The sequence below is a fragment of the Hevea brasiliensis genome, chromosome 17 (assembly GCF_030052815.1).
Source record: "Hevea brasiliensis isolate MT/VB/25A 57/8 chromosome 17, ASM3005281v1, whole genome shotgun sequence".
In the NCBI taxonomy this organism is placed as follows: Eukaryota; Viridiplantae; Streptophyta; class Magnoliopsida; order Malpighiales; family Euphorbiaceae; genus Hevea; species Hevea brasiliensis.
In genome coordinates this window covers 1837498-1860322 of record NC_079509.1, presented here as the reverse complement: position 1 = coordinate 1860322, position 22825 = coordinate 1837498, and the positions used below count along the sequence as shown (strand labels likewise).

General features: G+C 36.1%; 4 protein-coding genes and 1 non-coding gene across 6 annotated transcripts; 3 read left to right on the top strand and 2 right to left on the bottom strand.

The window, feature by feature from the left end:
* Positions 1 to 4379: 4379 nt before the first annotated feature.
* Positions 4380 to 5932, top strand: LOC110666710 (transcription factor MYB46-like). Its single transcript, XM_021827298.2, has 2 exons — positions 4380 to 4825; positions 5007 to 5932. Exons 1-2 carry the CDS (start codon positions 4548 to 4550, stop codon positions 5656 to 5658), a joined length of 930 nt encoding a protein of 309 aa, XP_021682990.2. The 5' UTR covers positions 4380 to 4547; the 3' UTR covers positions 5659 to 5932.
* Positions 5933 to 6770: 838 nt separating this feature from the next.
* Positions 6771 to 6852, bottom strand: TRNAS-GCU (transfer RNA serine (anticodon GCU)). Its single transcript has one exon. It is a non-coding gene; the product is annotated as a tRNA-Ser (tRNA).
* A 970-nt stretch (positions 6853 to 7822) lies between these two features.
* On the top strand, positions 7823 to 11381 carry LOC110666702 (dicarboxylate transporter 1, chloroplastic). Its single transcript, XM_021827291.2, has 3 exons — positions 7823 to 9017; positions 10284 to 10505; positions 10719 to 11381. Exons 1-3 carry the CDS (start codon positions 7893 to 7895, stop codon positions 11079 to 11081), a joined length of 1710 nt encoding a protein of 569 aa, XP_021682983.2. The 5' UTR covers positions 7823 to 7892; the 3' UTR covers positions 11082 to 11381.
* A 1306-nt stretch (positions 11382 to 12687) lies between these two features.
* On the top strand, positions 12688 to 18131 carry LOC110666701 (protein DETOXIFICATION 42). Of its 2 annotated transcripts, none has more exons than XM_058139573.1 (14): positions 12688 to 13536; positions 13667 to 13799; positions 13933 to 14054; positions 14472 to 14741; positions 14886 to 15079; positions 15185 to 15320; positions 15459 to 15555; positions 15691 to 15791; positions 16343 to 16506; positions 16787 to 16858; positions 16943 to 17059; positions 17140 to 17235; positions 17616 to 17737; positions 17855 to 18131. In XM_058139573.1, the coding sequence occupies exons 2-14, from the start codon at positions 13726 to 13728 to the stop codon at positions 17898 to 17900; spliced, it is 1611 nt and encodes a 536-aa protein (XP_057995556.1). In that variant the 5' UTR covers positions 12688 to 13536; positions 13667 to 13725; the 3' UTR covers positions 17901 to 18131. The 2 variants fall into 2 exon arrangements, with proteins under 2 accessions (XP_057995556.1, XP_057995555.1); XM_058139572.1 differs by having other exon boundaries at positions 12693 to 13536; positions 14472 to 14681.
* Positions 18132 to 19336: 1205 nt separating this feature from the next.
* LOC110666700 (zinc finger CCCH domain-containing protein 56-like) lies at positions 19337 to 22684 on the bottom strand. Its single transcript, XM_021827289.2, has one exon. The coding sequence runs from the start codon at positions 21615 to 21617 to the stop codon at positions 19608 to 19610; it is 2010 nt and encodes a 669-aa protein (XP_021682981.2). The 5' UTR covers positions 21618 to 22684; the 3' UTR covers positions 19337 to 19607.
* Positions 22685 to 22825: the final 141 nt, after the last annotated feature.

The window sequence follows — 22825 nt, the reverse complement described above, 5'->3', positions numbered from 1 at the left end:
ATGAAAATATTATTATATTAATAAATTTATCTTCACTTGGGCGTGTCAATATATGGCCACCCTTATACGTACACCTGATCTAACATCGATTATATTCTCCAAAATAACGCCATATTCATTCGTATTCCTCAAAAGTCTTATCTGTAAGCAACCTTGGCAGGCTGTAGGGTTTAGAGCCCTTAAACCTGATATTGTTCATTCGTTAAAATTCCTTTTTCAACTGAAGACTTCACTAACGTGATGTCTACACTTGCCATTCAAAAATGAGATGCATACTGAAGGTACTGGAATATATGTTTCTTGAGAATTTGATAGAGAAGCAGAACATATGCTGCTATCGTTTTGATAATGTTTCTGAAGGTACTGGAATACATGTTTCTTGAGAATTTGAGTTTGTATCAAAGCAGTGCGTTTCATTAGTCAAGAATTGCTAACTCTAACTTCCAAGCACTAGTGATGGCTGCAAATCATGGCTTTTGGGGTGAATCATGATTTCACCATCTGATATGCAGATTGTACAAAAAGAAAGAAAAACCATGTGGATTCATAAGATAAGCTACTAGGGGTCAAATTGATTAAGGGTAGCTGCAAATGCTGCAAGTAGATTTTTCCTTGCCCTTCCTCTGGCTGTTGAATTTTACCTGTAAAGATTTTTTTTTTTTCAATACCTGCTAATTATTTCAATTTGAGCTTGTTTTCCTGTTTGGACTTTCAAGTAGCACCCAGCTCATCTCTAGTTGTTGGTGGCAGCTCCCTTAGCTTCCCTTCTAAAAATGGGATTTTTCAAGCAATGAAACATTATACCCATCAGAAGTTGCTTCATCGCTCTTTTGTTCATCAATTTACCCCAGTGGACCTGCCGGCAAATGAAAAGCTGGACTCATCATTATCAAGATTATTGGTTATTATTATATTTTGGCAATTAGGATCTTTGACAGCATTACTGTCCGTTCATAGAGATTTATCTCTGCAATTTGATAATGATTTTTTTTAAAAAAACATGTCCTCTACCTCCATATATAGGTTAAAACTGTTAAAAATTTCGGGCCTAGAAGTGTGGATTATCAAACAGGCAGGCTTCCATGTTAAACTGGACTAAAATTAGGCTCCCTGTTACCAATATGCCCTTTTTTCCCATCCTTCTTTTTCCAGTACTCCCCTTTAACTACAGCTGAATTTTGATTCAGACTCAAAAGAGCTCAGTTGTCATTTGGCATCATCAACAAGAATTATTTTTCTTTTTATTTTATCACTTTCCCGTTTATTATATTATGATACATAATTCATATTTTTCTAACACCTGCTACTAGTATTGCATACAGGAAATGGTATATATTCTTTTCTGATAATCTTAGCAATTATAACTTTAAATCTTGACTTTATTGCAGATTGATCCTGTATTTTTTGACGGGATGCCTATAAACTTTGGCCACATGTTGATGGAAGTTATAATGTGGAAACCACTAAAAGGAGCTGTAAGACTTTCTTTTAATTCGCTTCTCAGCGACTTGTTGATGCTGTGAAAGATACATATTTGTCTTGATGTTCCATCGTCATTATTCAGATTGAAAGTGGATTTCCTCTTAGGGCAGAGATTCCACATTCATTTTATGTACCCTACCAATGTCTCTGGCCTTTCAATGGCTTTTTTCTTGAGTTAAATTCTAATGACATATATGATGCATATATACTGATGGGTGTCTCTCCCCTTTGGCTCTGCATTTGAGAGCCTTCCCTACTGGCCCAGTTTTGTCAACCTACGGTATGTTTACTTATTACTGGAGTAACCTTAAGAGGTAGAGACAAAGGTTTGGCAAGACTCAAGAGGAACAGTATGGAGAAAGCATTAAAAAGTAGAAACTCTGGAGTACTCTCTAATATTTCCCTACACCATTTCCCCTCATTTGGGCTTTGGCTTTACTTGAGTCAGTACAAAAATAATTTGTTTTACTAAAATTCATGGTAGAAAATTTCCTAATGCCTACTGCAATGAAATGGTCTGTTTAATTTTGGAATATATGATCAAACTGTTAACAGCCCTTAATTTCTCTTAAAAAGCAATTTTGCACTTGCTTATTACTAAAATTACTTTAATGATGAGATCATTTGAAGTCAATTTGCTATGATTTTCTCTAACTATATAATTGAAAATTCTGATAGGACTGTAATATATTTGGGATCTCCAACCTACATCCAAAATACAAATCCAAAATAGCCAACACTCGTATATTCAATAACTACTTAATTTGGTGATAGAATCTCTTTCATCTTCTTCCTCGCTTGATGGAGTACAAGATTTTTGGGCCCAATGGGGATTTCCAATATATCATATTGCCAGCTCCTTTTCCTTTTGAATACTGCCTTAAAAGCTTTTTGACCCTTCTTTAAACTTTTTGGCATCTAGAGAGAGGAGCTGTGAAATAATAAAAAATGAACAATGACGCACAAAATATTTTGCATGAACATATATAGTACAGTATCTGATATCACCTTGTTACAGCCGCATTCCAAAAAAAGGCTGGTTATTGAGGCTGGAGAATCTAAATCCATATGTGAACCATTAAAAAAATATCAATGTGAGATATAAGCTACTTATACAAGTTACTCTACAGTCTCAGCGCTCATGTAGCTAGGCTTTATACTAGCTTAATTTAGCCCAAATATTATTATTCTGGTGCACAATTGCAACTAAGAGACATAGTGGACGGCTCTAATACCGTTGATATGAATCTAGGAGAACTACACTCCAAAATCTAACTGTTGAGTTTGGATAATCCAAGTTCATATATACCCCATATTAAAATTTTAAAATTTCATACTGTGAGACACAAGTTACCTAGATCGTAACAGGATAATAGCAGAAACAGCTTTTTCTATTTGCTGGTTAGGGATAGTTGATGTGAACATGTCTGAATTTAGACCATCCCATGTGGTGGACACCAATAATGCACAATATGATGTGGCTTTTGCATCTAGCCAATACAGAGTTGAGAGGTGTACACTTTGGATTTCCTCATTACCACTTACACTGCTATAGGTTATGTTATCTGCAGAAGAGAAATGATTTGCTGTAATTGATTAAGTTGGTACATTCTAGAAAATCAGAACTGTATTCTCCTTTTTGGATTGAGAACTTGTCAGATTTTCATTAGATGAAGAAACGCTCTATTGTCCCATCATCAAAGAACTAATATGTGAGGGGGTACTGTTCGGCAGATGAGAAAAATTCTAAGAATTTTGCTTTCCGGCATTCTAGAAGATGATTTTCCAAATACAGTAGAAACCATGCCAAAATTTTCTGCTTCACTGCCTGCCAAGGACGCCAAGCATAACCCTGCATACTAGAGTAGTTTTCTAACTAGAAGCAAAGTATATGCATTTTTAATTTGAAATGGTAAAAAAGTCAATCGTCTGTTTCACCTTTTCTTAATTTCTTTTCATCTTTTGCTATGTCTAGACAAAATATGTCAATTGGAAAGGTGAAAATTCAAGCCAAATGAATCTCATTTGCTTGAATTACAATTCATTCTACTGTAGTAAATGAACAATGCATGGTTTGTGAAACATGTGTAAATTAATTAAACCCAGTGGTTCATTACCATTTCCTTCTCTTTGCAAAAGATCCATTTTGCTTGTTCTTGATAAAAATATTTCATAACAGGAATTCAAGCTAAAAGAAGGGCATGTTCTGATGATCGACTTAGTTGATATTCTGTAATTGAAAACAAAACAATGATTTTTTAGGGCTTCCCAGAGGATACATAATGCAGTAATGGCATTTAACTTTCATTTGGATGGTGACGGATGAGTTCTTCAATTTCTGATTTTTAGCCTTTCTTATTAATAAGGTTTATATATTTTCCACATGTGGAGTCATTTCTACTCTTTTGTGCTCTCTAGCTCTGCGTCTAAAGCCAAATCACCAATGAAGATCCTTGATAAAGAAGACCAATAAACAATTTCCATGCTTTTTTTTTTTTTTTTTACAAGGAGTATTCTTCATTATCTTATTCATCAATATATATCTTCAAATGCACGTGTGGGATTATGTGAAGTGGAAGCAAATATCCTAGCTTGGTAATGAAACAATCCCTTCTCATTTTCTTTCTACTTTCCTTTTGTGTGTGTAATTAATTAGTTTGTGTATTCAGTTTCTTTATGAATGATCGATACAGAAAATATGTATTGATGATTACCTTGTGAGTGAAGAAATATATAATAGAAAAAAGACAAGATCATGGAGTCAAAGACAAGACGACCACCTCTCTCTCTCATTTCCCTCAGGTCCCTCTCCATTCCGTTTTCTACTCAGACCCATCAACCAACCTCTCTCTCTCTCTCTCTCTCTCTCTCTCTCTCTCTCTCTCTTCCCTATATTCTAAGCAAACCCCACAGCCATCATGATCATCATTCCCACTCTATGAAGCGTCCCATCTCTCTTTCTCTCTTTCAAGCTCCGCCATTCTATAAAGTCTTAACTAATCTACATCAAACCAGTTGGAGAGAGATAGATACCTTTCAGAGGGTAGGATCCAAAGGCTCTCAAAATGAGGAAGCCAGATGCCTGTGGGAACTACAACAACAATAATAACAAGCTTAGAAAGGGATTATGGTCACCAGTGGAAGATGACAAGCTTATGAACTACATGCTAAACAATGGACAGGGTTGTTGGAGTGATGTGGCAAGAAATGCTGGCTTGCAGAGGTGTGGCAAGAGTTGTCGTCTTCGCTGGATCAATTACTTAAGGCCTGACCTCAAGAGAGGTGCATTTTCACCCCAGGAAGAAGAGCTCATCATTTATTTGCATTCCATTCTTGGCAACAGGTACCTTCCATGCCTTGCCTAATTTAATTGCCTTTTTTTTTAGTAAATTTCTGAGCATTAATTACTTTGGCCCGTAGACTTTCTCCGTTCATGTATATCTGAATTTTTATTTTTATGAAAATAATGTACATGCAATGATTTCATTAAACTTAATTAATTTTCTTGCGTTTGTATATCAAAGATGGTCACAAATAGCGGCTCGCTTGCCTGGACGCACAGACAATGAAATCAAGAATTTTTGGAATTCAACGATAAAGAAAAGACTGAAGAATATGTCCTCCATAGCCTCACCAAACACTAGTGATTCTTCCTCAGAGCCAAGCAAAGAAGTAGCAGCAGCAGCAGCAATAGGAGGAGGGTTCATCTCCATGCAAGAACAAGGCATGGGGTACATAGACCCGTCATTATCATCTTCATCATCATCAAACACATCCATGCAAGCTATGTTTCTGAATCAAATGATGGACTCGTTACCTACCTTCGATCATGGCCTAAGTATGTACGGTGCAAGTGTATACTTCAATAATGATGCATCCCCATGCATGACTCAGATAGTAAATACTAGTGATGATGATTTATGTGGGAATCGAGGAAGCACCAAGGAAAATGCTAAAACTGAAGATAAAGCAATATATGGTAACAACACCAATAAGTACATGTATAGCAATGTGAATAGAATTAACAGCAGCTGCAATAACAATAATCAGGAAGCGAATATGGCTGCTGGGATTGGGAACTTATGGCAAGAAGAAGATCTAAAAGTGGGGGAGTGGGACTTGGAAGAGTTGATGAAAGAAGTTTCCTCCTTTCCTTTTCTTGATTTTTCGAGTTGAATAAATGGGGTTTTCCTCATAAATTTTCTTCCTTCAATTTTCCAATTCATTCCCTTCTTTTCCTACTATACATAAACGACCTTGTGTAGCCTTTCTGAAAAACTATACTAAAAATATCCTAGTTACGTTGGTCCCTCAAACCCTCACATATCATGTTTTGTGTATAATTTAGGTGCGGTATATACATATGTAGAAGAAGAAACTGGGCCCTGGAATGTTCAAAGAATAAAAGGTCATTATATTTATATTGATGATCCAAGAAATTATTGTTGTTCGATGTGCCTTGCTATGTGTCAATTTCGAGCATTCAAATGCCCAATATAGTGAAAGATCGATGAGTATGAATCGATAGCCATGACAAAAAAAAAAAAAAAAAAAAAAAAGAACTGCCGTGAAGATTGATTGATCGGCATATATAATTTTAGTTATTATAAAAAATTATCTAATTTCACTTATTGTCATCTATCAACTTAAATTTATATCACAAAAATTATTCAATTTTAATTTGATATCATCCAATTTTTATCGAGAGCTTCAACTAAAAGCTAAGCTGGAAATGACATTATAATATTCTTTTATTGTTGTTTTCTTTCCTGTCTCTCAATTGGCCAGATTTTGTTGTCAGTTGCAACGATTGTCAATGCTTAACCTAGTGCAATCAGCTTTGAACCTTCTTCAAAAGGAAATTTAAAAAAAAAAAAAAAATTGTTACTCGTAAAGTGGTGTAATTATAACTCTACCTTCGATAGAAATGCATGGTTATCATTTAAAGTCAAATAATGAAGAGAGAAGTATAACCAAGGTGACTGAAATAAAATATATATGAGAAGTGAATATAAAGCAAGATTAATTAATCTGCAAAAAGACTTAATTTCGATGCTTAAAAACTAGACGGTAGTGAGAAGCAAGCAAGAAGAACTCATAAAATGGGATGAAGAGAAATTTAGGCCGACACAACCATTAATGGACCTGGGCAGATGCAGACAGAACCAACTGGGCCAAAAGTAATGGGCTGGCACAAATAAATTGGTATGGCATTTGTGTTACTTTAGAGGGTGTTATTGTCATTTCGTTTTAAAATGGTTTAAATTTTAGAAAATGGAAGACACTAACGTCGCCTGAGAGATTCGAACTCTCGCGGGGAAACCCCATGTACTTAGCAGGCACACGCCTTAACCACTCGGCCAAAGCGACGTTTGATGTTACACTGAAGAAATCAACCTACCTATTTTCAGTCTAATTCTGTTACAATTTAAATTAATTACAGATTAGCTGATTTCAGTTCTATTTAAACCGATTTGATTTTGATTTAATTAATTTTAATTCGGTCCATGGCCAGCTCCACCCATTGAAGTGAAAATTATCCAGCCATAATAAAATAAAATAAATAAATCAGAAGGTAAATTTTTTCAAGCACATGGAATTTTTTATTTGCTTGCTGTTGCACCCGTGATTTGATGGAAAAGCCAGTCGACGGTATGCTCTGGGCGGCCTTATAATGGTTTTCTATTTCTCATTTTAGAAGGTCAGACTTTCGGATACCGGTGGCGCTTGGAACGCAGCTCACTAGATTGCTCACGTGACGTGATCTTAGCACGCTCACTCCCCACCTCACTTTCTAAAATCTTCAATACTGAAGCTATACTTGTCACCCGCAGCTGCAGATCAGCGCTCCAGCGTTCCTCCATGCGCATTTATCTGGCGCCTGTTGTCCCAGGGTCACTCTCGTCATTTCACTTCTGTGAACACACTGGCCATTAAGTCTTCAAACTTTTTTTGGCCAGTTGTGGTCGCCACCCTACAGCCAAATTTTTTCTGATATATCTCCAATGAAAAGGTGCCACGTTAACTTCACAGTCAGTTCCACGTCACCAAAAAGCTAGGGTGCGCTTGGGTATGTTCCTCACTTGACCACTTGCCACGTGGACTAATCCATCTGTTTGTCCCGGCTCAAGCAATGGATGGGTCCAAGTGGGCCCGTGACCAGAGGATCTTTGGACGGACGTTTCCACCTCAAGGGCGACTTTAACGAAGCAAGGGTGGCCGTATATTTCCAACTCCAGTTTTACCCTCCGATCCAAATCTAGCGGCCCAAATCAGCCCCTCTCCATTTCTCATATAATGACTCACCATCCTTTTCGTTTTTTTTTCCCTTACCTTTCTCTCCTTTTCTTTCCTTCCTATCTTCTGATGCCTTCACAGCAGGAACACTGAAACAGAGAGCACACCACCAAATGGCGTCACTAGCTCTCACATCGTCTTCTTCCTACTCTCTCGCCTTCAATTCTCTTCCTTCTCTCAAGTCCCGCTCTTTCTTCCACCGCACATCCACTCCAACTCGCGTTCCTTCCCTCCCTAAACTCACTGCTAATACCAGATTTCCTCCCACCTCTTTCCTTCCGAAATTCTCCAAATCCAATGCGGCCACTGCCACCGCGATCTTTCAGAAACGGAAAAACTTTAACTTAACGGTCAAGGCTTCCGCCGCAGCAGCATCACCTGCCTCTTCTACTTCTTCTGCGCAGCCATGGCATGGCGCGGCTATCAAGCCATTACTTGCGTCAATAGCTACAGGTGTCATTCTCTGGTTCGTTCCTGTTCCATCTGGAGTCTCGCGACCTGCTTGGCAGCTACTCGCTATTTTTCTCGCCACTATTGTGGGCATCATCACGCAACCTTTGCCTCTCGGCGCCGTCGCCTTGATGGGCCTAGGTGCTTCAGTACTCACCAAAACCCTGACTTTTTCCGCCGCATTTTCAGCTTTCGGCGATCCGATTCCGTGGTTAATCGCTCTTGCTTTCTTTTTCGCTCGAGGATTTATTAAGACTGGACTTGGAAACCGAATAGCTTATCAATTCGTATCGTTTTTTGGATCTTCTTCGTTAGGTTTAGGTTACAGTCTCGTGTTTAGTGAAGCTCTATTGGCGCCTGCAATTCCTTCGGTTTCTGCTAGAGCGGGGGGAATCTTTTTACCATTGGTGAAATCTTTGTGCGTTGCTTGTGGTAGCAATGTTGGTGATGGTACTGAGAATAAGCTTGGCTCCTGGTTAATGTTAACTTGTTTCCAAACATCAGCGATTTCTTCTTCCATGTTCTTGACTGCCATGGCTGCCAATCCTTTGAGTGCCAATTTGACATTCAATACGATTAAGCAGACGATTGGGTGGACTGACTGGGCTAAGGCGGCGATTGTGCCTGGATTGATATCTTTAATTGTTGTGCCTTTGCTTTTGTATATAATTTATCCGCCCACGGTGAAGAGCAGCCCAGATGCGCCTAAGTTGGCTAGGGAGAGGTTGGAGAAGATGGGCCCAATGACCAAGAATGAGATTATTATGGCTGGCAGTCTGCTTCTTACGGTATACTTTACTGCCTTTTTAGTGTCTGTTTTAAATTTATCTTCAAATTAACCTTTTCTTTTCTGTCATTTGAATTTTACTTTTTGTTATTGGTTTAAATAAAGTGATGTAACTGGTAGAATATCTGTTCTAGGCAATAGGCCGTCATCAGCTTATGTTTTCCATTTTCACTCAATGTTATCTTTTCACCCTTTCTTTATTTATAGATTTTTTGAACTCTATTTGGTGTTTTTTGCGGATTTCTTTTGTTTACTGCTGGGCTATTTTCGCTTATAAACATTTTGCTATTAAAAAAAATCATATGTTAAATAAAATTCTGTTTTCAACTTCTGAAATGATGAAGTGTCTGAGCCATGGTTTACTACTGTTTAAATTCTGTGCAGAAGGATTCAATGTAATGTGGATCTTAAATGCGTGTTTGTCAGAAGAATGTTTTGCAGAACTGAATATTTTGGATCTATGTTCCTTGCTAGAACGCTCAGAGAATGGTGTTTTCTTAAATACTTAAAGAGGGATATTGATGATGGAATGGAATATATGTAACATTGAACTATTCCTGCTAATGTGCATTCCTTAAAGGCTACTTTGTGATTTACAATATTTTTAAGCTATCTTCAACTATTTGGAAATAGAACTGGCAATCTTAGATCGCTAAGACACGGTTGTGGTTAGATTAGTCAGGCTGTGCTTGACAGTAGGCCCTTGGATTTCTGCAGTTTTTGTATCTTAGTATGTTCTAAGCTCTGAATATAGATAGAGTTTTAAAGATTTCCAAAACTACACTCAGTTTTAAGGGGTTATTTGAATTGATGTTTTCTGGACATGCTCATCAAAATCAATTTGTTTATCTTATTCAGAGTTAGGTCAATTATAATATGATTGCATATGAATTGGTAGGAACCAAAATCATTTTGGTTGATGCATATTCTTGTGGTTGTTACACAGTAATAAATGATGCTCATGGAATAAACTACTTTCAAAATATGCCATGTGCCTAAATCTCATTTCTCGAAATGGACTTTCTCAAGAAAACGTTTGTGACTGGGGAAGCACAATCGCTTGTAACTTAGAATTATTATTATCTATCTCTATGCCAATCACTTTTGTAGAAGCTATACTGTAGAGCTAACTTATTAACATTTGTGGGATGTATTTTATGTGTTTATGCGCACATGAATTTTTTTTTTTTTGGTTCCTATAATGTTTTTATGAACTTACATTATGCTTCATTTGGTAATTTTTTTCCCATTGGTCCTTGATTAATAGGTGGGCCTCTGGATTTTTGGATCAAAGCTGAACATTGATGCTGTTACTGCTGCTATTCTTGGATTATCTGTGCTCCTTATCACTGGTGTGGTGACATGGAAGGAGTGCTTAGCTGAAGCAGTAGCTTGGGATACCCTCACATGGTTTGCTGCCCTCATTGCCATGGCTGGGTATCTCAATAAGTACGGTCTAATCTCTTGGTTCAGCCAAACTGTAGTTAAGGTTAGTGTTTCCTCTACTAGTAGTTTCTCATTGTGCATTTCATTTTCTAAACTTTATGTCATGAATGGTTATATTCATCATATGTCTTAATCTTAGGCATCTGCAGAAGCAAATTATGAATTTTAAAGTAACATGCGTGATGCAACATGAATGTACCATGTAACGTTGAAATTAGGTACAGTTTCACTGACAAACTATTTCTATTTTTCACAGTTTGTTGGTGGCCTGGGTCTTTCATGGCAGCTATCTTTTGGCATTTTGGTTCTTCTCTACTTCTACTCCCACTACTTTTTTGCCAGTGGAGCAGCTCATATTGGTGCCATGTTTACAGCCTTCTTGTCTGTTGCCAGTGCTCTAGGAACTCCACCATATCTTGGAGCCATGGTACTGTCATTCCTTTCCAACCTCATGGGTGGCCTTACACACTATGGCATTGGATCTGCACCTGTTTTCTATGGTGCCAACTACGTACCTCTTGCCAAATGGTGGGGTTATGGGTTTCTCATATCTGTTGTCAACATAATTATCTGGCTTGGAGTTGGAGGGGTTTGGTGGAAGGCCATTGGCTTATGGTAAGGAAAGGGGGTTGCCAGGAAAATTTACAGACCCAAAATTTATTATTACTCTGGTTTTGTTAGCGCTTGGATGGATTTTTTACTTTGTGTTTTTCTGTCTAAATGGGAGATTGTTAGTTTTTGTTGCTGATTCTTTGTCAAAGAAATAATCTTCTGATAGTGTACTTGGATGGAAAGATTATATACACAGAGTCTGTTTAGAGCAGAAATTAGAATTTGTACCTGAAATTTTGACATGGCGTTGTAAGTTTGCAACTGCCTATAGTACATGATTCACAGTCAGATGGCTGAATACCCTCCCTTTTCTGTTGTATTGTGTTTTACAATACTATTTAAATTATTATTAAGAACTGGTGGCATGCTTGAGCTTTCCACCATTTACATTAATAATTTAACTTATTTTTTTTATATAAAGATAATTATGTTGGTAAAAATATTTAAATTACGTTATACAAAATATTTTGATAATATTTTGCGCAGTAAATATACTACGCCAGTTTAATAATTATGTGATATTTACAGTGAATGAAAATAATTTAAAATTTGATAATTATTTATATTTTTAAATAGACTGTAATATTTATAAATCAATTAGTCAAATATTTCATTAATTAAATTTATCAATATATATATTTTAAATCTAAAAAATTAGTTTAATTAAATATTTTATTAAATATATATTATATATTTAAAATTTTAAATATTAAAATCACACAATAGAAATTTAATAATATGCAATAAACTTTTAATATAGTCTAATTAATCTGATTAAATTTTCAAATTCATAATTTTATACTATTTTATGTATTTTTTATAGCGATTTCCAAACGTAAACGTATATAATGGTAATGGTGTGTGTATGATAGATATTATCAATGTAATTTTTTTAACTTACTAGCAGGAATATTTTAGGGTCTGTTGAGGTAAATCATATTATTTTTAAAAAGCATTTTAAAATAATATTCTTTTTTAGTCTCAAATTTAGATATTAATCAAAATCAATTAAAAAAAATCATATTCTTCCCCGTTAATTTGATATGTTCATATTTCAAAATAATTCTAAATAATTTTATCATTTTTAATTATTTTTTTAAATTTTTAATGTGATGTGGAAAGATTTAACAGGGTTTTAATTAGATCGATTTATGATTGATTCTATTCTTAATATGTCACTTTCGTAGTGATTCTTGATTGGACAAAGTAACAAAGAATAAAATTTTCGATATTCCCTGTAAATGGGACATTTTACTTATCGTTAATCATCAAATTGTATGATTCGACAAAGATTAGACGGCTTTAAAAGAAAATTTAATTGATTAAAAACATTGATAAGTTCTTGAGATTAATGCAAGCAGACAGTGACAGAGTTTAGAGAATTCACATTTTCGTCTTTTAACTCGATGATAATTAATAATCTCTTGAATCAACTAAATTTCTTGCACAATTTAAAAGATATCTAGTGAATTTAACAGCCATATTAATTTTTAAAAATCTCGTAACCTTTCAAATTTTCAAACATTGGAACTTGGCACCTCCCTTGAAAGTTCAGGGTGTGGTTGGTTGGAAATTTTTCTTGAAATTGTTAAACTAAGATAGCGAGCCAGCGAGAGATACTTGGCGGGCTTTGTGCACGATTGCATCGCAAAGGCACTGTTGAAGATTTTAATGGAAAAGGAAAGGAATGGTTTTCATGAATTGATACTGATATATTACCTTCTATTCTTTGCTTTTATTGATTGTTGAAATTTCAATTGGAATAATCCTTCTTACCATTAAGGGAACCTTCCATTATGCTACTCCATTAAATATTAATCACACTTTGGATGCCAACTTGTGGCCATTAAAAGCTTCCAATTTGGACAAAGACAAATTTCTCTCTCTCCCTCTCTCTCTCTCTCTCTCTTTCAGAAGCATGCAACTAAGTTCACTGCATATTAACACACACAACTTCAGCTTTCGATGAGAACGAGGGATTCCCTCTTCAATATCTGTTATTTTGGTTTTTTGGTCAGGTGGGTACCTTGTTTTGTTTTGGTTTGTTGGGTATATGCTTCAGGTTTCCATGCTGAAATTCTTTCAAGATCACATTTTTTTCTATACCAGATTTGTTTTACTTTAGCATTTTTAATTAACTGTTTGGTGGGTCTTTTACTAATCCCTGAAATGTATAGTGCCTTTTCTTTGAACTTTTTTATGAAAATGAGAAATGCATCATTTTCTTTTCTAGGATTTGAGTTAGGTGGATTCATGTGTTATTTAGTCTTGTTGAGGTTTCAAAAGCTGAATATGTCTCGGGTCTAAACAAATGAGCGCATTTCAATAGCGTTTTTGGAAGGAACTATATTTTCTTTTGCTTTTGCCAATGAAATTCAAATATTGAGGTTTCGGGGCTGGTTAAAGTCCAATCTTGCGTTCATAATCTTCAAAGAGAAACTTCTCGGTGTCTTCCATTGAAGGTGAGTCTCACTGCTTTTTCTCTCAACTTTGACTTTAATTTTCCAGTTTCAATGGGTACAGAAATTTCAAATTTTGAATTATCAATTTGTGGTCCTGACTTCTTATTTTGCATGTATCCATATATATCAGTTGCAGGTTCTGGAGTTTAATATTTGATGCTTCCACTTTGTCCACCACTTGAATGATCGATGGCTCAGGAGGATGATCCATATCCATCAATGGAGAAGAGAACATCTTTATGCATTTTCTTTAAGGATTTCAGGTATATATTAGTTTCAATGAATTGCATTCTATGTAAAGAATTTATTACATTTTAAATGTTGTCAATCCAACCAACTTTATCATGTCAAGAAGCATTTAGGAGTTTATATTTGATTCTTTTACGGTATGAGCAGACATGTTCTTAAACCAGATGAACTTGGGTTAGAAATTGCACGTATAGCATTGCCTGCAGCGCTGGCTTTAACAGCTGACCCTATTGCCTCTATGGTGGACACAGCATTTATAGGCCGAATAGGTATTTTCCTTGTTTTTTCTCTGTTATGTTCATTCTGAACCTGCATCTGTTTGTAACTTATTTTTCTTTTCCCTCTTTCTCAATGAAGTGTGCTCTAGTCACTTGGAGTTATAATCCTAATGAACTGTTTTGTAGTGACTCAGAATTACAGTCTCATGTTTCATCAGATATTATTTAGTCTTAATGGCTGTTGACCCTTTTGTTTGCCTCTGCTTACTTACTAGCTCAACATATCACTGATTTCGAACCAACTGCATGGTAGAATGCCCTCATGTTCTTTTTCTTGCCTTTACTGAGTTGTAGCATACATTGCTATTTCATTGTCCCGGAGAAGGTTTATATGTTACTTCCCTTTTTTAATGCTTATTTATTTGAAATGGTAAAGGCACTTACCTCTAGTTTATATGATTCATTCAGGCCCAGTAGAACTAGCTGCTGTTGGAGTTTCTATTGCCCTCTTCAATCAAGTATCAAGAATTGCAATATTCCCACTTGTCAGTGTCACCACCTCTTTTGTCGCTGAAGAAGATGCAATTGGAAAAGTGAGCCCTGAAGTACAAGAGAGTGAATCCTTGGAAACAGGTTCACTTGTAAACAGTGAAAGTAAAGAGTTGATACCGCAAAATGGTACTGAATACCATGTCCCGCCCTTTTCACTTTCTGTTTATGATAGACCTCGTCTAGTGGGTCTTGCAAAGTACTGTAAATTTCTATTAAATCTTTGGAATGTCTTCTCTCTCTCTCTCTCTCTCTCTCTTTTCCCAGTTTGATAAAATCTATATGTAATCTGTTAAGTTAATATCTTCTTTATGTTTCATCATATTCTATCAGACTCCGGTGAAAGTGCATTCAAGTCAAAATCATTTATTAACAGCTTTGAAATTTCTAATAAGACTGGGAACGAACGAAGGCACATCCCCTCAGCCTCATCTGCATTAGTTTTTGGTGCCATCCTTGGCTTCGTCCAAACTATATTCCTCATATCTGGTGCAAAACCATTGTTGAACTTCATGGGAGTCAGTTCTGTGAGTGCTCTTGTTTGAAAACAAGACGAGGTTTTAACTTGTTATATTTTTTTATCAGGAATGATTGCTTTAAGAAGATAACCATGAGATATTTTGTTTCCACAGAATTCGCCTATGCTAACCCCTGCACAGCAATATTTGACATTAAGGTCACTTGGTGCCCCTGCAGTTCTCCTTTCCTTGGCCATGCAAGGAGTCTTCCGTGGATTTAAAGATACGAAGACTCCTTTTTATGCCACTGGTATTCCTTACGGGATTTTGACGGCTCTACTAGTGTGACATTTTTCAAAATTCTAGAAAATGAAATGTTTTGGCTCTTTCATCCATTTGATTATTTCACATCATTCTAATGCTCGTGCACATCTGTTCTAATCTATAGTGGCTGGAGATGTAACAAACATAATTTTAGATCCCATATTCATGTTTGTTTTCCGTCTGGGAGTTAGTGGTGCGGCCATTGCCCATGTTATATCCCAGTAAGTTATATTCGTCTATTTCCTTTTAGAGTCGAATGGCACATTTTCTTTCTTTTATCATGGTCCAGAGAACAAAAAAATTGAAATATTTTATTAGTTCATCTCTCTTATTCTTTCAATATGTGGTGATTTCAGATATCTGATTTCAATTATACTCTTGTGGAGATTAATGGAACAAGTTGATCTCTTACCTCCAAGCGTCAGGCATCTGCAATTTGGTAAATTTGTTAAAAATGGTAAGGTCCCCACTTGCCACCCTCCTCTTCTCCTGCTTTTGTAAACTGCAATTCATTTGGTTCATTTGTACTCCTAATTTTTCATATCTGGTATGAGGTACCTCAAATCAGCATGCTGTGTCACAATGCATATTATCATCAAATTGATAATGAGAATTAAAGCTAATTTACACTTCCAATGGAAAAAGAATGGAAGAGAACTCATCCCTGCATGTGCAATCTCTTCATATTGTTACTTTTTTGGCTTCTAATGACTAACAATCATCCGTGAAGTACACAGCTTAAAATTAATATTACCTGCATATGGTAATCAAGAAGCTCCACAAGAGATTTGATGTTGAACCAATAACTGGAAACATGTAGAATAATTATATGGGAAAATGTTTTCAATTCTAGAGAGTTGTTGTAATGCTTCATCTCAATTTCCAAAGTCAGAATATTTGAAATACGTCTAGTTCTTTTTTCCTGAGAAGACAGTTTTGGGCATTAAAAAAAAATCAGATTTTATGATAGAGAGAAGTTAACTCTTTTTTTTGGCGCTTGACCTCCAGGTTTTCTACTATTAATGAGGGTGATAGCTGTAACATTCTGTGTTACTCTTTCTGCGTCATTAGCTGCACGACAAGGATCAACATCCATGGCTGCATTTCAGGTCTGCTTGCAGGTTTGGCTGACCACATCTCTTCTCGCAGATGGATTGGCTGTTGCCGGTCAGGTTAGTTGGTTTCCAATTAAGCAGTAGCAGCAACTACTGCAATGAGTATTTGCATCCTCATCTTCTCAACTAGGAATGTAGTTGACTCTTGATTAACAAGGGGGGCCCAAAAAAAAAAAAGAAAAGAAAAGAAAAGAAAAGAAAGATGTGAAGAACAGTCATCAGTTTCTGGGTGGTGTGGATGTGACTACTCTGGGACAGATTTTATCTTTGGTGTTTCAATTTCTCCAAATGTTATGCTGAATTTACTCTTTCTGTGCTAACTCTATTTGTATTTTAGGCAATACTTGCAAGTGCCTTTGCCAAAAAGGACTATGACAAGGCGACAGCCACTGGATCTCGAGTATTGCAGGTGCACATAAAAATGCCTGAAAAATGAAAATGAATTCTGAAGTATATGACTTCCCTAAAAGTTGGTGATTAATGTGAACTGCAGTTGGGATTGCTTCTGGGATTGATGCTGGCTGTTGTACTCGGACTAGGATTGAGTTTTGGGGCAAGATTATTCACAAGTGATGTCAATGTTCTCCACATGATTAGTATTGGCATCCCGGTATCTAACAAGTACTCCTTTTTATCCGCTTAATATCCCAGATAATACAGGAACTTACATTTCTTTTCCTTTCATATCAGTTTGTTGCGGGTACTCAACCCATCAACGCCTTAGCATTTGTATTTGATGGTGTCAACTTTGGAGCTTCTGATTTTGCATACTCTGCGTACTCCATGGCAAGTGTTTGGACTTCTCTGTAAAATTAACATGGAGTTATGACGGTTTTTTGCCTTCTTGAAATCACTCTCTGAATACGATACAATTTCCAGAACAATTGCTTTTGATTAAAGAGAGTGGAAATGTATCCTGCTAAAGGTTGGCTTCTTCATGGAGAAGTAAAAATGAGAGATTTTGCAACCAAATGAGTAATCACTCATAAAAATTCTGAAAATGGTTTTTTGATTTGGCATTGAAATTGTGTGTTCAAGAATCAGCTTTCCTTCTTTTCCTCTTTGCCTGACAAACAAAAACACATCATGTAACTTCTGGCTGTATACTTCAGCATTCCATGTTTGTTAAATTCTCAGAAAATTGGTTTAACATTCTTCTTCTCCAGGTTCTGGTGGCCATTATTAGCATCCTATGTTTAATTTTTCTCTCCTCCAGCTATAAGTTCATTGGTATCTGGATTGCTCTGACCATATATATGAGTCTCCGTGCGTCTGCGGGCTTTTGGAGGTGATTCTTTGATCTCTATTACCAAAACTTTCCTTAGATGTATAAACTCTTTCGTGCTGAAGGTATAAAGATCATCAATTAAGAAACCATTTTGACCTTGCGCTACATCTTTTGCAGGATAGGGACCAGAACAGGACCCTGGAAGTTTCTCAGGAGCTTTTAGCTGGTTGTTTATTGTTTCAGCCATTATTTTCTTCTCATAGATAGCATACCCTCTGGCTGTATAAGCATTTTCCCTTCTTTCTTTCTTCTGTTGTATCCTTTTAACTTAAATGTCATGAAATATTTTGCCTTTCTATCACCTCTGTAAAGAAATTGAAATATAGAAAAAGAGATAAAACCCATGTTCTTATTCTTAGAAATTGATGGACAGATCTCAACGATTTCTTGACCATTTTCTGCTGTTTAAAATATGACACATTTTGCTTAAGCATTACAAGTGACAGTCTTCTAATCTTGAATTTCTTGAGAATGAGTATACTCGTTAGTCAATTAAGTTCTTTTAAAATGTTTTCGATTGCTTTTGTTTTACTTTTAGCACTGACAAAACGTTGTATGTTGTAAGCATTGTTTCCCTTTTGTTCTCAAAACCAGCAACCTCTTGACAGTAAATAATAATGAAAAAATAGATAAATATTCTTTTTAAAGCAAATTTATTTTAATAATTATTAGATCTGATTTTTAGAAATATCATACAATTAAAAAATTTTTTAATTTTTCTTCTGAAAAAATAAAGTCTGAAAAATTTTAATTTGAAGTAAAATAAATAATGCAACAATTAACTATGAATTGAAAAAAAATTTTTGTCTTAATAGGCTAGGCAATAGATTTCCTTAAGAATTACATTTCCTACTTTTAGGAAGAAATGAAATAAAATTTGTTGGATGGTAAGTGCAAGAGTGGGTTTCCCAAACGTCAGCAAATGGGTGAAACTTGATCATACTAAACTTCTACTCTAAACTTGACCATCATCACAAGCCTTCCATCAATGCACACCAAATACAATAAATTTAGCCAATCAGAGTATTTTGATTAAATTTCCTTTACTTTTAAGATACGGAAAAAGAATAGGCTTTGAGTTTGAGTCTTTCAGTTTATTTATTTAATATTATTCATATTTATAAAAAAAAAAAAAATCAATCGCTACCTTTCGTTATATAGTAATGTTTATCTAAAATGCATTTTCTTCAATACCCTACAAAAATCAGAAACTTTAGGCCAACCATCAAGATCAATTCCTGGAAATTGACAATGCCCCACGGGTAACATCAAAGATTAAGAATTCCCCACAGCAATAAAGACCTAACAACTAGAAAAATTAGTGGAGTGGAATGATGTATATTGGCACATGATACTTTAAAGCCCCACAATATGAAAAGTAGGTTCCACATTACATCTCATTTTTTGGGGATAAATTCTTTATCTCCACACCTGATCTTCTAATGAAAGTTGAAAGAATCCATAAAAAAGAACACTTTCCACCTCCAATACCCACCATCTCAACTTGTTGGGATCCACCTCATCTTTGATTCCCATAACACACAACTATAGAAACAAAAAACAGGAGCAGAAAACTATGATGGGTGAAAGAACCAAAGATGAATAAAGATAATAATAAGATTGATCAACTATTATTTACAATAAATAATGAAAAATTATGGTGAATAATACCTAAATGGGGCTTGATCTTTGCAATATCCCCACAAGAGGCTTTTAACCCCTTTTTATAGGTTCTGTAACTAATTTTTAAAAAAAATGGGGAAAATAATTTCTCAGAATTTTGTCCGCCTTTGACCTTGCATTGTTCCCACTACATTGTTAACACTCAATTTCAACTACCTGAAGCTTGGTCGAAATATATTTATTTTCACTACGCAACGATTTGATCAAGCTTTAATCCCTCGAGCCATGCTTGGAAAGCTACATGATCACTGGATTCACTCTGGGGATTTGAACTAGAATCGTCAAGAGAACCCGAGACTGAAATAGCTTTTTCTTCTGTCTCAGATGGTGAGTCCTTCAACACTGATTGAACCCAGGACACATCAGGCTCCTCACCACAATTCCCATTTGAATATAATTTCTGTAACAGACCCACTTCATCTTCTCTAATGGACCAATCTACATTCACACCATTATATGTGAGGTTAGAACCAATTTCCTGTGAGCTTAAGCTGCCTAACTGTAATTGCAGCTTTTCGCTGCGAGCAAGAGTAGGCAGCTGGGAGCTCAGTGGGGATTTAGGCTCATTGAGCTGAGGTAACATCTTCATTGGTGAGGAACAATCAAAAGAAGCCTGAAAAGGAGAATAATCAACATTCTTTGGAGAAAAGACACCTGTCTTAATTGGAGAAAGCATGCTTTGCTGCTGGAATTCATTAAGAACAGCAGGTTTGTATGAAGGGAAGAAAACAGGTGCAGCGCCCAGTTGATAAATGTTCTGCGGAGATGAAACCTCATAAGACAAAAGCCTGTCAAGAACTGAAGCATTCAACTGTTTCAAATTTGCTGAGGAAGAGTTGTGATATGGCTGAGAAATGCAGGACAGCTCGTTCAGGAGTCGTAATTGCTGCAATTCAAAATCTTGGATCCTATTAAACTCCTCAGATGGAATGTCTCTTGCATTAAGAGAAGTTCTCAGGCGGTTAGCTTGAAGGTTGTTGCTTAGGATTTTCAAATTCAAGATATTTTGCTGAGGCCAAGCCATGGACAAGCGTAGGTCATTTCTAGACGCAGACATAGGTGGAGTGAATGAAAGGGGTGACACGGCAGAAACTGCTGAGGGGGAGCCAGACAAAAGGTTCAACGCTGCAGTGAAATCCACGGCAGCTGCTTGAGGAGATGGCACAGCAGCGCCAGTAGACGCGTACAGCGGCCTCAATTCATCAGATGTGTGAGCAAAAAAGCATACCCGACGTATGCAACTAGTGCCATCCTTGCAAAGCCGAGTTCTGTATTGGGCTGGGTGAAGCCAGCACTCAAAAATCCCATGAGAGAATTCACACAAATCTCCACGCCTACATGCCCCTTTCCTGTGATCTGGACATGGCACACAGCTGTAATGGAACCTCCTTGGGTCTCTTCTGCGTGCATTCTCACCTGGATGAACAAAAGGACACTCAGTCCAGTCATGGGAATATGCACGGGAACAAGGCTGGATCTTAAACGAGAACATCCGGAACTCATCCGTAGCATAAATGCTGTTCGTAATATCTGGAACAGACGGATCAACATGGTATTCTTTCTTAGCAGATGAAATATGCACATCATTAATCTTGCTTGTAATTGGTGACATTATTGAACCTGAGATAGAAAATGAGGAACCTTCTTCTGATAACAATGAAATGGATGGCAAACTAGATCTCAAACAATTAGTTGAAACCTGCAGATCCGATTGACTTGCAGAACCATCATTCTTTAAGAGCTTTTCAAGGGCAATTTTCAAATAGGGAAAATTTGGAGAAGCAACAAGAACATCAATAGGGCGATGCCCATTGGCATCAGTGCTATTAGGATCAGCACCAGCAAGTAAAAGCAATTTGATGGCATCAATAACATTAACAGATCCACCAGAGGCAGCACAATGAAGGGCAGTGCTTTGATCTGGACCACAAGAGAAATTTACATCCACCTCTGGTAGAGAAAGAATGAGCTTCAACACTTCAACACTGCCGTATTTAGCAGCAACCATTAGAGGGGTTCGATGCTCAAGAACTCCCCTTTTCAACACCCTCTGATGACCATACCAGAGTCCAACCTCCATAATCTCAGATTCATCACACACCGTTCGCTTGAAACCCTCAACATCATTATCTGCTGCATACTCAAGCAACACAGAAAATGAATGTTCTGCTTCAACTGTACCAATTGAATTATCCATATCTATTCTACAATAAAAGAACTGCCTTCAGTATAGAGGATGGAGCTGGAGTCTTGGACTTCTTCAGATATAAGCCCTTACACATACTTCATTCAACTAGAACCAGTTTGAAGAGAATCAAATACAAATCTACAGGAAACAAACGCATACAAGGACTATAAGAATCGAATACAAATCTGAACAGTAATGATGCTCTATGCACTAAGCCTCCACCAATATAAAATTAGAATTAAACAAAAAGAACCCAACAGTTCGAATATTGCAAGTTTAACAAAAGAAAAAGGGGGGAAAAAAAGAGAAAATTTTACAAAAAAACATTTAAAACAAATAGAAGGTAGCCATGTAAGAGAGTTTGAGAAAAATCATCAGAGAAACAATTTTCAAGAGAGAAATGAAAAGACAAAGTCATTTAGGATTGGGATTCAAGGGATTTAGAAAGATGCATTTATAGGAAAAAGAAGGCTATCATTTTTACATAAAGGGAAAGAAAATCTCTGCGGAGATATGATATGCTGATATGGAAGGATCGAACAACTACAGATTCTGGCCATTTGGCGACATAGAAAAAAATTTGTGACTTAAGAACAAGACATTGAACATGATCATTTCTGGTTTTCTATGATATCTGTCTCTGTAAGCAAGCAAATAGCATAAGGCCATTTTATTTTGATCGCAAAATACCAATAATTTTTGAAATCGGAAATTTCTCAATTTAAAAAAAAAAAAAAAAAAAAAAGCCTTCTTTCTCAAGTTTGGAAGTTAAAACTTGGGCTTCAAATTTGCTCTACTTCAATTTTCCTTTTCCTTTTCCTTTCCTTTCCCACATTTTCTCAGCAACCAAAAGGCAAAAATAACAAGACCAGGGAAAAAAAATTTACAAAATGAAACAAAGAAGGAAAATCACGAGCACAGTAACTCAAGAAGAAGAAAAAGTAAAGGGCACTCAGTAATCCAGGAGGAAGCTTCGAAACTGTATTAAAACTAAAACTACACGGACAAAGAAATTTGATTCCTGTTTTCAAGATTGCGTTACTTGATAATGAGAACTTTTCAAGAAACCATTAGATACCCAGTACGGCGGATGTACGGAAAAGCACTGAATTCTATTAAAAATAAAATAAAATGTAATTTTTATATAAATTTAAATTATAATATTTATAATTTATGTCTAACATTATTTTTTATTTTAAAATAAATTTAATAATTTT